Source organism: Mirounga angustirostris, unplaced genomic scaffold (genome assembly GCF_029215605.1).
Source record: "Mirounga angustirostris isolate CCGP_5_RB_7025 unplaced genomic scaffold, mMirAng1.0.hap1 SCAF_17, whole genome shotgun sequence".
Lineage (NCBI taxonomy): Eukaryota > Metazoa > Chordata > Mammalia > Carnivora > Phocidae > Mirounga > Mirounga angustirostris.
Window position 1 is genome coordinate 21,025,162 of NW_026991725.1, and position 17,193 is coordinate 21,042,354.

General features: G+C 40.2%; 1 protein-coding gene across 11 annotated transcripts in view; it reads left to right on the forward strand.

Annotated features, from left to right (window-relative positions):
- MBTD1 (mbt domain containing 1) overlaps window positions 1-17,193 on the forward strand; it is a 79,852-nt gene that overhangs the window by 52,358 nt on the left and 10,301 nt on the right. For 10 of the 11 annotated variants that reach the window (XR_006793264.3, XM_045889170.3, XM_064582376.1 and 7 more), the window contains 6 exons: window positions 558-613; window positions 955-1,059; window positions 6,043-6,190; window positions 7,079-7,161; window positions 7,585-7,819; window positions 8,320-8,397. Coding sequence is in view for 9 of the 11 variants with exons in the window: in XM_045889170.3 (XP_045745126.1) it covers window positions 558-613; window positions 955-1,059; window positions 6,043-6,190; window positions 7,079-7,161; window positions 7,585-7,819; window positions 8,320-8,397 (705 nt within the window). In the remaining 2 variants the exon portion in view is untranslated. Of the gene's footprint in view, window positions 1-557; window positions 614-954; window positions 1,060-6,042; window positions 6,191-7,078; window positions 7,162-7,584; window positions 7,944-8,319; window positions 8,398-17,193 lie in introns of all 11 variants that reach the window. The other variant, XR_010408420.1, reaches the window with a different exon arrangement.

Below are 17,193 nucleotides of genomic sequence, written 5' to 3' on the forward strand. Positions count from 1 at the left end.
TTGGCTATTTTCTTCTCTACAGAATAGCAGAGATCAGAAATAGCATTCTAGTTGTCAGGGCTGCTCACTCTGCCTTAATTACGGAAGGTTCACACCAGAATAGGAGTGTCCTAACTCCTTCGTATTCCTTCCACTTGTTCTCAATTCAGATATAACGCACTTTTGGTCACAACTACATTTGTTGTCTACACTCTTTCTAGCCAGCCCATTTGAAGGATCTAAAGGTAGCCTTTCCCTTTGCATTCAGTTCTAATCAAAAGAGCAAGATTAAATGTGGTTAGACTTAATACTGAACACATTAAAGCATACCTCTAAAGTTGTGTGATTCCCTAACGAAGGAATTACCATCATTCTGATGGGCTGAATGTATTTAATAGCACATGTTCTCTGAAAAGAGAAAGACTATTAGAGGATATTTTTCACCATAAATGTAGAAGGCATGTATTTCTGCCATGTTTTAGAGTATACATACCTTGTGAGTTTGAAACCTTCAAAGAAACGTGGTTTTTGGTCTTCTCACAAATGCTGACAGATTAGTATGTAACTTTTCCTTGTAGATATTACAAAGAAACAGGATGGACATTTTGATACACCACCACATTTATTTGCTAAGGTAAGAAGTTTTTATAAGAACCCTCATTTGTAAATTAGGTTTGAAAGAGGGTTGTGGGTTTTTTCCTAACATTATGGAAATCACAATTACATTTATTCACTTAAAAGGATTAAGACCTTGTGATCCATAGGTGTCACAACTATTGATTATAATTATTCTTAAATTCTGTCTGTTTGCCTGAATTCTCTCTATCCTCTAATGGAGGTTTGAGTTATAATATTAGGTAGGTAGGAGAAGGCATTTGGTATTTTCGTCTGATAAGCGTTTTCAAATTGGTAATATTCTAATTATTAAAATGATAACATTTGTAACAGTAGATGTGCTTTCATGTAATTCTTTAGGTAAAAGAAGTAGACCAGAGTGGGGAATGGTTCAAGGAAGGAATGAAATTGGAAGCTATAGACCCGTTAAATCTTTCCACAATATGTGTCGCGACTATTAGAAAGGTAAGACTATAGGTTTTCAAATATAGAAATGCAATTGTAAGAACTGGGTTTAAGGTAATAGGAGAAGGAGGCCCTTAACATACTCATTCTGACATAAAAGGTATGTATCTGGATCTTCACTGGGGAGAAGGATACCAGTAAAATAAATTTCAGTTTTCATATCAAGTGTTTTTTATAGCTTGTTGTCATCTTGAGTCTGCTGCCTTTATTTATGAGGTATATATCCTGAGTTAGAGGAAGAATATTTAAGTTACTTCTTGGTCAAAGCTAATCCAACACAGAATTGTAACATTGCCAAGTTTGTCTTCAGTTTCCTGGTTTGTTTGTTTTTTTCCCTTTTGTGCCTTTTTCTTCTTTTGGTAATACTTTATTTTTTCTTTTTTTCCTCTCTTCTGAAACTCCTTTTATGAAAAGATCTAGAAGAGTGGTTCTCAATTCAAATAGGCATCAGAATATCCTGGAGAACTTAAAAAAAAAAAATACAAATGACCAGACCTCTTAAATGCCAACCCCATCCCTGTTCTGATTTCATCAGTCTGCTGGGGGGCCCTAGCATTGGCTTTTTTTTTTTTTTAAGTACCCAGGTAATTGTCCAGTACAGCCATCGTTAAGAACCACTGATCATGGGCACCTGGGTGGCTCAGTCGTTAAGCATCTGCCTTCAGCTCAGGTCATGGTCCCAGGGTCCTGGGATCGAGCCCCGCATCGGGCTACCTGATCAACGGGAAGCCTGCTTCTCCCTCTCCCACTCCCCCTGCTTGTGTTCCCTCTCTCACTGTGTCTCTCTCTGTCAAATAAAAAAAAAGAACCACTGATCAGAATCTGATTATATAGGAGTATAGCTTAAATTGTGATTTGCATTTCAACCCAGTTTAAAGCCTTGAGCCAAAAGAATTAAAAACAGTTATGATTGCTGCCATGTCCCAGGCTCTCATGCTCAAGGTCACACAGCTAGACGAGACCAGCTCCAAGCTTTTATTCTTCCTCTTTACCTGACTAGTGATCAGAATCACCTAGTATGATTTAAAACAGATTTCTGGGGCGCCTGGGTGGCTCAGCTGGTTAAGCGTCCCAACTCTTGGTTTCAGTTCAGACCATGATCTCAGGGTCATGAGATTCAGAGACCATGATCTCAGGGTCATGTCAGGCTCCGTGCTCAGCACAGAGTCAGCTTGAGATTCTCTGCCTCTGCCTCGCCCCCCGCACGCACACACTCTCCCTCTCTCAAATAAATAAAAATCTAAAAAAAAAAAAAAAAAGATTACCTTTAAAACTAAATAAATACATAAATAAAAATAAAACAGATTTCCATGACCTACTCCAGACCTACTCAGTCAGAATCACAAGAAGTATTACACACAGTAACGTATTTGTTTAAAAAAGATACAGTTCTCGGGCGCCTGGGTGGCTCAGATGGTTAAGCGTCTGCCTTCGGCTCAGGTCATGATCTCAGGGTCCTGGGATCGAGTCCCGCATCGGGTTCCCTGCTCAGTGCAGAGCCTGCTTCTCCCTCTCCCTCTGCCACTCCCTCTGCTTGTGCTCTTCTGTCTATCTCTCTGTCAAAATAAATAAATAAAATCTTTTAAATAAATAAATAATAAATAAATAAATAATTAATACAGTTCTCTAGGTGATTCTGATAGTCAGGTCTGGGAACCAGTGCCATTGTACCAGGCTCTGTTCCATGAAACGAGAATGAAGGGTCCAATGAGTATAGCATCAAACTTCACTCAGGAATTAGTTAGGGGCGCCTGGGTGGCTCAGTCGTTAAGCGTCTGCCTTCGGCTCAGGTCATGATCCCAGGGTCCTGGGATCAAGCCCCGCATCGGGCTCCCTGCTCCATGGGAAGCCTGCTTCTCCCTCTCCCACTCCCCCTGCTTGTGTTCCCTCTCTCGCCATCTCTCTCTCTCTGTCAAATAAATAAAATCTTTTTAAAAAAATAAAAAATAAAGGAATTACTTAGTTATTACTTGCCATACTAGGTTTAGTTTGGACTCCAGAAAGCTTATAGTCTTGTAGAACAAGGTAAGATATATAAAAAGAAGTTTGTTTCAGGATCGACTGTGACTTAAGGGTACACAGTACTGTTGGAATTCAAATAAAGGAGAGATCACATTGTCTCAGAGGAATCAGGGAAAGCTTTATAGAAGAGAAGAGATTTGAAAACTTCACCTTGAGGGTTGGGAAAAACAGCCCAGCAGAGATGCAGGGAACTGTTGTAGAAAGACAACGTGCACAAAAACATCAAGATAGGGGCGCCTGGGTGCTCAGATGGTTAAGCGACTGCCTTCGGCTCAGGTCATGATCCCAGGGTTCTGGGATCGAGTCCCACATCGGGCTCCCGGCTCAGCGAGGAGCCTGCTTCTCCCTCTGACCCTCTCCCCTCTCATGCTGTTTCTCGCTCGCTTGCTCTCTTAAAAAAAAAAAAAAACATCAAGATAGGAAAGCATAGGCCGGGTTTGGAAGAGACAAGTTGTTCACACAGTACACATCAAACAAGTTGCACTGAGGGGCGCCTGGGTGGCTTAGTCAGTTGACCGTCCAACTCTTGATTTCCATTCAGGTCGTGATCCTCAGGGTCATGAGATCAAGTCTCGTGTCGGGCTCCACACGTAGAGCCTGCTTAAGATTCTCTTCCCCTCTCCCTCGTCCCTTCCCTGTGCATGTGCTCGCTCTACCCTTCCCGACCCCCGCCGAAAAAAAAAACAGGTTGCACGGAGTATTCTGGCCAAGGCTTTTCTTCTATAAGGAACAGAAACCCACTCAAGTTCGCTCTAGGAAAGTTATCCCAAGGACAGGCAGTCTCCTAGACACGCAGGGCCACAGGATGAGAACTGGAAAGCCAGTGGAATTCTCTCCATCTCTCGGGGCCTCTTTGTCCCACCTCTTCTCTGCTCTGAGTCTCTGCCACTTGTCTTTCACTCTTATGGCCGGAGTCCTGCTCACTCAGTCTCCGTGTGTGGCTACGAGCTCCATTCTGTATGATAGGCTTTCAGTTCTAGCTCCAGCCCATGACTTGACAACAGTCTCAGGGTCTGTTAATCCTAATCCTGAGAGAGATTCTAGCTGAGCCCAGCCTCTGGCTTGGTCCTCTGTAGGTTAGATATTAGTCCCCACTCTGGTCAGCTGTAGTTAGGAAAGGGGAAAAGAATCTCATGTGAGTGAGGGTAGCCCTTTCCAAAGGTGTAGGCAGAGCTGTTAAGCTTGAAGAGGAAGTTACTGTACATGTCCAATGTAGTAGAAACAACTAGGAGAAAGACACTTTGGGGATAGAAACTAAAAGATAACGTGGAACTAGGTCATGCAGGCTTTGGTTCTTTTTTTTTTTTTTTTTTTTTAAGATTTTGTTGATTTATTGGAGGGGGGAGAGAGAGCATGGGGTGGGGGGCGCACGGCCGCGGGAGATGGCAAAGCAGGCTCCCCACTGAGCAGGAGCTCAATGCAGGGCTCGATCCCAAGACCCTGAGATCATGACCTGAACTGAAGGCAGACACTTAACCGACTGAGCCACCCAGGCACCCCGTCATGGCAAGCTTGGAATACTTGGTCAGGCCCTCTGAGCTTGGAAAAGCTTTCTGGTGTGAACAGAGGTCATACCAAAGGAAAGTTAAGCAGTGTAAGATGGGAACTGTCCAGAGAGGAAGCCTGAAAGCAGTTCTCAGTGTAGTAAGGAGAGAGTTCATGGCACAGATAGAGGGACTACCCTTAGGGGGAGTCCTCGGACCTGGTGCTTTCTTACCTTTAGAGCTGGCTTTGACACCCTGCCTGCCTGGACTCTCAGAGGATCTGTTTAGCATGCAGGGAAAAGGCAGGACTAAGACCCTGCAAGGGAGACAAGCTCCCAATAAAACTGGAGGAGTTGTGGGCATGGAGGTCGGTTACTGAAGCAATGTGCGTAGGTGACATCGCCAAAACAGGAAGGAAAGGGCCAAGATCAGAAATGTAAGGGTTGGAGGTAAAAGGACGCCACCAACAAGAACATCACCAAGCAGGAGAGGTGAGACCAGGTCAGTAGACTGTAATGTAATGAGAGTCCGGGAGAAAATGTTTCAGAGAGTTGAGAGTAGTGAGCAGGTATGGGATACTTTAGGGAGGCCGAGGTTTGAGGAGGGTACATGTTGGGGGAAAGGCAGTGGGTTTGACAAACTTGGCCACTGGTGATTTTAGCATTTTAGTAGGATCAGGACAGAAATCAGACTGCAAAGACTTACGTAGTTTATACCTGGCAGTGGGTCTCTGGGTGAAGTATCTACGAGTTCATTGTACTGTTCTTGTACCTTTTCTGTAAGTGTGAACTGTTTCAAAATAAAGTATTGTTAAATCTTTTTAATGTAATGGAAAATGGGAGACATTAGAGTATAAGAAATAGTGTTTTTGGAGCAAAGTACCAGCGGTAATCGGACAAGATGGAAAAGTTTGTGGGGGGTAGGGTACTACATCTTACAGCAGTCAGGGGTGCAGAGAAAGGAGTATGGGGACCCTTGCGCAGGAAGGCCTTATTTTCTGTTATACGGGAGCGTGGATGTGTGTAGCATAAGAGGTAAAGCGGAGGCTTGACAAACCGGGGAAAGGTTTGGAAAAACTCCTCTGTGTGCTAAATCAGAAGGAAAGAAGTAAAGTTACACTGAGTATCAGGACTCCGAGCCTTGCCTAGACGAGACTGTTAAATTGGAGAGGAACACTCAGCCCTGTTTCATGGGGACCACAGCAGCCGGCACCTTAGCCATTGGCAGAGGCACTATTTGTCCTAGACCCCTGAAGTCACTTCTGTGGAACCCTGCCTTTGTTCTGGACACGCTGCAGTTTACGGAGGTTTTTCATTATCATTTCAGTTACTGACATAATTCAGTGAAGAAGCATTTTTCACTTTGAAGAGACCTTTATGCCATAGATTTTTCTTTCTTTTAGAATGTCAATTTAAAGGATCGCATTTATACTAGTGGTATCTAATTTCACATACTTGGAATTCTCTTAATTTAAAAGGTGCTGGCTGATGGATTCCTGATGATTGGGATCGATGGCTCAGAAGCAGCAGATGGATCTGACTGGTTCTGTTATCATGCAACCTCCCCTTCTATTTTCCCTGTTGGTTTCTGTGAAATTAACATGATTGAACTTACTCCACCTAGAGGTACTTCATCCTAATATGTACACTGGGTCTTCTTCCTTGCCTTCTTTTTACATGGTATCTATTTACATCATTTAACACAGCCCTGGATTTTCTGCTGTGTGCACCTTTGATATGTGCATATGTATATATAAACGTACATATACACAACAAGAGCTGTGGGGTGCTCTAAAAATATAAAGCACTGTATTCTAGCTAGCTTTAATAAATTATATTAGTATAGAATTTTTCCTGAGCATCTGTACATTTTATAATATGAATTGGTATTCTTTAAGCCCTAATGAGATGGTGATGTAGGTAATTGCACACATAAACTTTTGTTAAAAATAGATACAGGCTAAAGCCTTTGAGGGAAAGCAAGTTTCCATCTTTAGAGTATCATGTGGCTTTAAAAAAAAAAAAAAAAAGGCATACCCTTAAATAACTCTCAAGGCTTAACCAGTGTCTTTCCTAATTTCAGTATAAGAGCCTTGGCTTTTTCTCTTAAGAAAAGAAGGGGGGGAAATCTAAAAACAGAGGTCTATAAAAATAGTATTTGCCCAGCCAGGTTTCTTTCTTGCAAAGAAAGAAAAATATCACTGTGAAGTATGAAGTGCTAGACTGTCCTAAGCCTAGGATTTTAAAAGCAAAAGTCTGGAATTCTTGTGGTAGACAGGAGAGAGACACTTTTGCATTAGGTAAGTAGGTGCACCTGTGTCTGTCTAGAAACGAAAGAAAATCCTTATAACGTGGAAGGATGATTGCATTCAACAGTATTAGAGCAAGAGTTAAAAGTTTATTATATAACCTAAAATCTGAGATCTTAGTGTGTACTAAGTTAACTTTTTATCTACATTTTACTATTTTGCTAATTTTAAATGAACTGCTAGTTAAATCAGGTGTGTTTTTCAGGTTACACAAAACTTCCTTTTAAATGGTTTGACTACCTCAGGGAAACTGGCTCCATTGCAGCACCAGTAAAACTATTTAATAAGGTAAATGTAAATAATGGCGTAATAGTTAATGTGGAATTTTTTTGATGCCTCACAAATGCAAATCATTGTTGATCAAAATGTCTTGGCTTTATATTAGAATTTCTTAATGGAGATTAATATAAATAAATATATAGTAATAAAACAATGTATTTTCTTTACCTAGATTATGAAGCTTGTTTTCAGACTTTGCTTCGTTTTTAATCTGAGTAAAATAGAAATGAACACATTTCCTAACTAGTTCTTAAATACTTCACCTTCATATGTTTTAATAATTAAAGAATTGTTTGTGATTTTTTTTTTTTTTTTTTTTTTGGTTTAAATTAGGTTATTTGGTTACATTGCTTCTTTTTTTTTCCTTTCTCGGTGATAGTGGACTCATGCCTTCTTCTTTTCACCAGTGGTAATGTTTTGCTTCTCTGTCAGGATGTTCCAAATCACGGATTTCGTGTAGGAATGAAATTAGAAGCAGTAGATCTCATGGAGCCACGGTTAATATGTGTAGCCACAGTAACTCGAATTATTCATCGTCTCTTGAGGATACATTTTGACGGATGGGAAGAAGAGTATGATCAGTGGGTAGACTGTGAGTCCCCTGACCTCTATCCTGTAGGGTGGTGTCAGTTAACTGGATATCAGCTACAGCCTCCGGCATCACAGTGTAAGTTGGTATACAGAAAAGGTGTCCTTTTGTAAAAATCAGCAATTCTCCAGAGGACTGTTTCACATAAGTCATCTTGTGAGCTCACAGGACAAGAATATACCTTTGTCTGATTGGTTGCCAGGTAAGATCTTAAGACTCAACAACACTATCACAGACTCAGACCATGAGTACCACAGCAGTGTGAACCCAGTAGTCAGTTACATAATGACTCTAGGCAGAAACACCACAGTAAGAGCACCCTCCAAATGGAACTAGACTTGTTTTAATGAGTTTGAAATGATAGGCTAAAATGTATTTGTATATAATAAGTGCTTATTGAATAAATAGTGGAATCTGTCTGGTATCATGGGTTTTACAGGAACAAGCACCCTTATTTTCAAAGCATCATGTACTTTTATAAGCATAATGGTCTTGGTAAATATAATTCATCTAAGGTGTATCTAGAGTTGTGTGCTCACAATGTTTATCTGGTACCAATTTTCCCTTTTATTTTTCAGCATCAAGAGAAAGCCAATCAGGTTCATCAAAACAGAAGAAAAAGGCTAAGTCCCAGCAATACAAAGGACATAAGAAAAGTGGGTCACCACATGGTGTTTATATACATTTCCTAAGTTGTTAACCAATTGGGGTCACAGTATTCTTGCACAGAAACTAATACCCCTTGTGAGAGCCAATGACTGTGCAGTATGTATTTTGCTTAAAGGTGCAGTATACCATAAAAGGCAAGCCTTCTCAATAAGGAGAAACACTTACATGTTAGTGGACAGGACAAATGATCGCCATAATATTGTAAAACATGTATGGTAAAGAAGAGAGTACAAATAGTTCTTGAAATGATAGATAAACCTACTGAAAATCGATTCTTTTTTAAATCTTTTTTATAAAACTTTAAAAAGGGAAGTACTTGATATTTACAACAGACTTAGAGCTTAAGAAACCCATCCTTCTTATAAACCAAAACTCTCTTTCTAGGATGATATTTATAAGAAATTCAAGTTGATGGCTAACAAAGTCAAGCTTAAAAATTTTTTTCTAAATATCCTTTCTATACTCTTTTTTAACCTAACAATGAATGGCTATTGGCATTAATAGCCAAAATAATATAGGATGTATTGATAGCTCTATTTTGATTCTTTTAAAATCTTCCCCCCCACACACATAGGAAGCCACAGGTTTTTCTCTTCGTGACACTTGTGGAATATTTCATTCTGAGATAAGATTATTTTTATATAAAGGTACTTTTAAAAGTGAAAAGTACATTTGAGGGTTAAAACTAAAACAGATTGTTCCAGCTGACTTGCCATATGTTTAAATAAGTGTTAATCTGTCTCATTACCAACCAAGAGACTGAAGCAGCATGAAGAATCAAATATATCCTTACTTTCTGATTACAGTCATTTGTTCATAGTTTTTTTTTCCCACTGGGGGACTAAAAACTTCTACCAGCCCCTGCCGTGGTGCTCTCGTGTCCTCCCAGCATGAAACTACGTCAGCCTCAACACTGATAACCTCCAGGCCTTTCTCTCGCCCTCTCTTTTATATCAGAGGCGTAGGCCTCCCGTTTGTCCAGAGTTCTTTTGCCCACTAGCTGCTTGCCAGGTTTGATACTCACCTGAAAGAACTTTAGAGAACATTGCCAAACAGGCAGCTCAAAGCAATCCCCATGTCGCTGGAAATGAGGAGGAAGAATCCACATGACGGCTTTGTCAGTGGACTAACCATAGCACACGTGATCACTAAGCTTTCTGTGAGGTTGGAGAGCACAAGATGCATTAGCCTGTCTTTTCACTTTCTATTGGACAAGACCGAGGTTCAGAATTTTCTTTCCAAGGTGTTGAACTAAGAACATTGATTACTCCATGACGTATTTTTTAGAAATAATTCCTGAGCATTGAGTACACAATTCACATGCCTCCCTCAATGTGACTTCTCTGGGTTTATTTCCAGCTTAAGGGGTTTAACGATTTTGAATTTATGGGCCAGGGACATGGGAAGAAGTACGAAACTAATGAGGTGATAATATCCATGTGCCAGTTTTTAGTGACGTTTAATAGTACCACATTTCTGGATTAGCTGGGAAAATGAGTTTAGCTGTAAATTTATCATGTTCTTTAACTGTAACGTTGTAATAGCTCTTACTATTATGGCATCATCATCTCATGCCTTTAAATTGCCCTTTGGACATAGGAAGGAAAAGGACTATGAGCCCACAGTCCCTTATTAGAAACCCTTGGGACCAGATGTGTTTTGGGATTCAGAACTTTTCGGATTTTAGAAAAGAAGTATAGTAGGTGTGGCTTATACTATGTAACACCCCTTGCAGACTCTAGCACGTTTTCTGAAGCAAAATATATGTAAATGTTTGTATTAAATGGGCCAAATTAAGATTATAAATAGTATCACCAAGTGAGATCTGGTTTTGTTGCCAAAGTTTTACAGGAAAACTGTGAATTTTGGAATTGAGGTTAAGGAATTGTAGTGCTGTGTGAGTGAAGAAGCAGCCGTCTTCATTGTAACTCCCCGTTCCTTTTACTGTTTCTGTATTGCTCATTACATAGTTCATGAGACCTTTTTCCTATAAGACTTGACTTGCCCAAATATGAAGGAATTTCTTATAAACCTGATTTATCCATTGCATGCAGTATCGTTAGCAGATCAGCCACAAACTCTTTTAAGTTTGCCTACAGATTATTATATTCTGGCTCAATGGTTTTTTCATCTTCTAGCTCTTCGGTCTTTTTGTACCCAAAATCATCCATTGGTGTGTTCTTTGGTAGTGTTGTTTTTTTGTTTGGTTGCTTTGTGGTTTTTTTTTTTTTTTTTAACAGAAATAGTTGATGGGCTTCATTGTTCTAGCTTGTTTTGCAGAGATCTGTGTTCATGCTATAAAGGGATAACTATTAACGAGTGCTTTTGAGTAATGATAATGTTCTGCCAAGAGGATCAGATAGACAGTTGTATGCATGTGGTCTGTCCAATCTGAAAAGCCGTATTTTTTTCGAGGTTTCTGGAGCAGGAAACCCAGCACACTAATTTCTGAACCATCTTCAGGGGCTATTAGAAGTAGTAGAGAGTTGGAGATCCTCCTTGGATTTTTACCTCTGAGTGTGTCATACATTAGGAAAAGTCTAAATGATTTGCTGCACGTGATTTGGGTTTGTCGGTTGAGTGTTGAACATGTACTGACTACTAGCTTAGTCTCCAGACCATTTTACATAGGAATACTGTCTGACTTAGATTTATCTTTTAGTCCTGATTTCATGAAGCATAATTTCTGATTGCTCTTGCCTTGGTCATTTGTATAGTCTGGAAGAAAACATATATAATTATATAAAACAGATATAATTTATAGTCCCAGAGATATGTAAGTATCCTTCAGCTTTCAACTGACTAATGCAGTATGTTGGTTCAGTATTTGCAAAGTTTAGAGTACTTTTTGCTGGTGAAAGCATCATATAAGTCTCTGAAGGCTTATGTTTACCTATGAAACTATAACCAAAACGTGTTTCAAAAGAAATTAGATTGCTTAAGTACTTGCAGGCAATAAGCTTTAAATTTTAGAAATGCTTGGGCGCCTGGGTGGCTCAGTTGGTTAAGCGACTGCCTTCGGCTCAGGTCATGATCCCGGAGTCCTGGGATCGAGTCCCACATCGGGCTCCCTGCTCGGCGGGGAGCCTGCTTCTCCCTCCGACCCTCTTCCCTCTCATGCTGTTTCTCTCTCTCTCTCTCTCAAATTAAATAATTAAATATTTTTTTAAATTTTCTTTAAAAAAAAATAATAAATAAAATCTTTTCTCTCTTCCATTGGATTTTCAACCCCCCTCAAGGTAAAATTTTCTTGAAGGAAGTTAGCCAGCTATTCTCCACACTAAATGTTCTAGTAGTTCATTTTGCTTTGTTGTATTTTTTTTTTTTTTCAGAATGACTGTCTTTTTTTTTTTTATTTGACAGAGAGAGACACAGCGAGAGAGGGAACACAAGCAGGGGGAGTGGGAGAGGGAGAAGCAGGCTTCCCGCTGAGCAGGGAGCCCGATGCGGGGCTCGATCCCAGGACCCTGGGATCGTGACCTGAGCCGAAGGCAGACGCTTAACGACTGAGCCACCCAGGTGCCCCCAGAATGACAATTTTAAAGATATTAGCTGGGCTTGAAAATGCTTTGTTGTATTTTATTTCATTTTATTTTTTTAAGATTTTATTTTTAAGTAATCTCTACACCCCACGTGGGGCTCCAACTCACAGCACCGAGATCAAGAGTCGTATGCTCCACTGATTGGACCAGCCAGGTGCCCTGCTTTGTTGTATTTTAAATTGATTTAAGAGTCAGGAACCAGGATTACCAGGCTCTCAAGAGACCAGAAATAATCCCCCCTATCATTCACCTGGAACATACACCCCCACACGTACACACACTCACACTCCTTGTTTTCAGAAATACAGACCTTGCATAGTTGGTTCTCTTTTCAGAGTATCCTATGCAACACAGTCTTTCCTAGTTATAATGCACTTTTCTTACCACACATGTAAGTAAAAGCTTACTTTAGTTTGACTTGATATTTAGAGAGGAAGATGCCAATTGGGAAGAAGCCTGTCAGTTTGTCGAGCCTGCCCATGACAGGTGGGGTGCGGAGGAGCTTCTCTGGTGACGAAGAGTTGACTCCTCCTCCATATCGAACCCTTCCAGCACAGACAGCCCCGGAGGCCTTCCCACCTCCCAGCACTAGCCGAGAGTTCAGTCCCAGCCTCAAAACAGGTAATAGTCACATCAGCACCTCAGGTACTACAGGGGGTGAAAGTCTGGGCAGGGCGGTGGGAGACAAAGCATGGTCTGGCATGACAGATGCTGACTCATTAAATTTTTCTTTGTCTTTCAACTAAAAACTTCATCTTCACTAGTCCTTGGTAGTCACTTCACTAAGTTGAATCATCAGGGAGGGAGTTTTATTTTCTTTTAAACCGCTTCTGAGCCTCACATTAGGGTAAAGCTCATCATTTCAGTTGATGGAATTGTGAGACAATTTGTACTGTTTCATTGTTTCATTAAAATAGTTGAACATTTTCCATCGCAGAATTCCATGTGGTTTGACCTGGGGGAGAAATACACCATTAGGGATCAGCCTGATTAATCAGACCCAAAGATGAGGCTTTGCTCATAGCATTCCAGTGTCTCTCACTCACTAGGAAGGATGTGTTTTGCGTTCCTATGGAATTCAGGTTGTGGTAACACTGTTACCACCATTGTAGTTGAATAACATGAACTTGGAGATAAGTACTTGTATAATTTTGGTGTTGAATTTGAGTAAAATTCATTCCCATAACTTCATGTTTCTGAAGTGACATTTAATTTGAATTTAATTGGTTTGGCCAAGCTAGTAGGTTGTAAGGAAAACTGCAAAAGGTTTTGCCTTTTGTAATTGCTGAGAGCAAACGTATTATCCTAGAGTATCAGAAAGGCTTCGCTTGCATGTGATGAACCTCAGACATGAGTACGGAGAGACAGGTTCGCAGCCAGAGTCCTACAGGCCTCGGCGTGTGTTCTGCCGTTATCCTAGCTATTGCTTTTCAACTCGGTGGTTTTATTTAATCGGTAGTCTTCACAATGCCTTTTGTGTGTTGAAAACCCTGATGGGGACTTAATACCTAGCTCTGTTTTCTTCTTCTTTCTCTGTTTGATAATGTCTTTATACCTGAAGTTTTGGGGGGGTTTGGTTTTTGGGGGGGTTTTTTGGCTGGTTTTTTTGGGGGGGTGCCTTTTAAGATATGTTCTTTAGCTTTTGCCTCCCTACCGGTGTATTAGGTTATCTTCATCCTCCCTAGTCCGTCTCTGTGTAGATCACTCTGATATCCTTATATCTAGAGGAAATTACTATGCCTTTTTTGTATAAAAAATAGGTTAGGACTGCAAATCTAAGTTTATCTGGTCTTTAGTGGAAAAACGTTCAAAGTCTAAAGAACATTTCAATTTCTTTTCTTGTCTCTTTGACTTTGTTTTTGTACTTGTTATTTATGACATAGTCTTCTTTAATCTAAGTCATTAACTGTAGATATTGTGAGCTCTGAATATGTTTGAATTTTTATTGGATTTTAGGTGTTTTCTTTAAGCATTGGACTAATTTAGAAGGTGTGTGTCGTGTTCTGTGAGAGGTTACTGATTCATGTAAAATAGAACTTCTAGGATTGGCAAAACCTAAGAACTCAGAGTAGACGCATGGGACAGAAACCAGGGGGTCTCCTGCGTGACACACGATCTCCACCGGAGTCTGCAGTGTCTTCTCAGCTGGGGGCACATCTCGTGGGATGTGGTGTGATCTTACTCTGCTGAAACGGTGTGAGGACTGCATTCCTGTGTTAACTACCTGAAAGCTGCAGTTAGATTAGCCACTGAGAATTTATTTATGGACTTCCCCAGCTAGGAAAATATGATTTCCATTAGTTTAACCCCCGGAAATGTTACTGATTAGTCCACAAAGTGACTTCCTTTTTAAAACGGAGCTCAGAAAATGCACTTGCATGGAAGGTGACGTTTGGCCACAGGGTCTATTTGATTTCATCCATCATTCATTAGCGTGAAGATACCAGACAGGCTTTATTTTAGATTCCATGAAATACAGTGAAACTTTGCATGGAAGCATTCCACATCTGAGTGAACGTTTCACCTTTATCTTGAGTTACTTTTTTTTAAGCACGTTGTTTCCATATTTTAAGATGCATAGAAGCATAATCCAGAAATTCGTTGTTAATAGTAAATGCAAATAGTTTCGGAACGGTTTAGAATCTCAACTTACCTTTCTTACATTTCAAAAAACAAAACAAAACAACATCGGTTTGAATGGAACATGTTTGGTCTTGAAGCATGGGAGTTCTTTTCTCATTCCTGTAGCCATCTGACCATCCTATGACAAGATACGGTTTCAACCAACCTTTTATCGTGGGTACTGCACCTTTAATGAAACTGAAGGTTTTTCTTTTCCATGTTTTATTTTCACGGTATTGTTCAAATGTCCTAACAATTAATGTGTGTTGGTTAGATTTGAAGGATAACTATTATATACTTGATACTCACACTCCATAAAAGCATTTTTAATTATATTAAGTAATTTTTTAATAAAGAAAAGAACTGCACAGTCTTGTTTGCTTTGACTTCCAACAGCCTGATTCGTGTTTGTTTTGCTATTATTACAGGCATAGTGTATTCGCTTTTCTGTCTTTGGGCTATGAAGTTTTTTAACACCCATTACCAAAACAAGTACCAAAGTAAAATGAAATGAATTGACATCTCTCAAAAGATTATTCTGTATATTATTAAATAAGATGTCAAAGACCACTATTTTTTTTTTTAAGATTTTTTTTTTTTTTTTAGTACTCTCTACACCCAACGTGGGGCTTGAACTCACAACCCTGAGATCAAGAGTCGCATGCTCTGCAGACTGAGCCAGCCAGGTGCACCAAAGACCACTATTTTTGGAACTAATCTTTTGTAACTAAGATCAGGAAAGAAAATACTTTTCTATGACTGTACTATTTGACTTTAAAAGCATAACTATTCTAGGGCACCTGGGTAGCGCAGTTGTTAATTGCCAGCCTTTGGGTCAGGTCATGATCCCAGGGTCTTGGGATGGAGCCCCACATCGGGCTCCCTGCTTAGCAGGGAGCCTGCTTCTTGCTCTGTCCCTCCCCACTGCTTGTGTGTGCATGTGCACGCGCACTCACTCTCTCGAAAAATAAATAAAACCTTTAAAAATAAAAGTGTAACCATTTTAATATTGTTCCACATGGTGACACTGTCTAGTTAGTGCTTCATGAAAACTTAGTTGGCTTCCTATTCATCTTTGATTCTTCCCATAAATTGACCTTTTTTTCTATATAAGCAGTTCCCAATTTACATTCCATATATGTGCGCATCCTCTCTTTCCGATTGTAATGAAAAGTTCCATAATGGAAGAAACAAAAAGTTTGCACTTTTTGTTTGGAGCTGGTGCCTGCAGGAAGCGGACCAGTCCCCTCAGGGAGGAGTAGCACCCCGGCAGGAGTGGGAGTCACATGTTGCACGTGCTCGTTGGTGGCAGGCACCGTGGCAGAGGGAGGCTCGGGCTGCCCGGCTACAGAGCGTAGCAGCCGGGGAGTTCCCACTGATCACAGCCCCCAGAGATTGCTGGCCTCCTGTTGCCAAGTCTCCCTGCTTTCCCGGGTCTTAGGTGAAGTCTCTTGTTTCAGAATATTCCGTCAAATTCAAAAGAACCATTGGACGCAGGCGAGGGAGTGGGAAGGACACAGTTTGTGACTTCTGATGTGACACATCTGTGTGCTGACGGAATTGGAGAAGAAAACTAGCACTGCTCACCATGGGATTAGATCCCAGTCAGTATTACTGTTGGCATACAACATCACCCATCCTTTTCTATTATTTGGAATTTGACCAGCTCAGTTTTGGTTAAACGGTAACACCTTAAGAAACCTGGACACATCTCTGAGAGGTTGGTAGTCACTAAGACTAGTTTTTAGCCCCTCGCTGAGATCATTTTAATTTAAAAAGTAAGGAAGTATAAAGAGATAGGAAAATCTTAGAATTAAACAACCTAAGGTTTTTGCCCAAGACCACTGCTGGGCCCAGCAAAGAAAAAATTTTTCTTTCTCTTCATCCTTGCCCATGCTTAGGAAGAGCCCTCCCTCCTGTCCCTAAGGATTCTGACTAGCACGACTTCAGTGGCTGTCAAGAAATCTAACCCCACTGAAAATACTAGAAACTGAAAAACAGTTGTCCACAGAAATAAAGACCTACTGGACCTATTTATAAATTGAGGACTGTCTATACTGTTGGTTGGTTTTCATTAAAAAGGAAGTCATCAGGGGTGCCTGGCTGGCTCAGTCGGTAGAGCATGCGATTCTTAAGCTCAGGGTCCTGAGTTCAAGCCCCCTGTGGGGTGTGGAGCCTACTTAAAATTAAAAAAAAAAAAAAAATTTTTTTTTTTTTTAATAAAAAAAGGAAGTCCTCAGGTAAGGACTCCCCCGGTACTGCTGTCCGGTGTTGCCCCTGGCAATGTTGGCTCTTTTGCACCAGTGATTTTCACATTGCCGACATCAGTAGTTTTATTTTACCTAAAATGATTACTCAAGTTTTCCATGATTTTAAGTTTAACATAGGTGTTTATCTAATATCAGATTTATCATTTGTTTTTACAAATATGTAAATTTTGTATATACATAATACCCATCTTATAGATGATAGAATACTTTGTATTATTTATAGTACTATTTTAAGATTATCAGATTTATATCTTTTTTCTACAGGGAATCTTCTTAATAAAGGTACTCCTTGGAAATAGTAAGATTATATCGAAGTCCTGTTTATTGTGTTGTTACTTATTTTAAATAT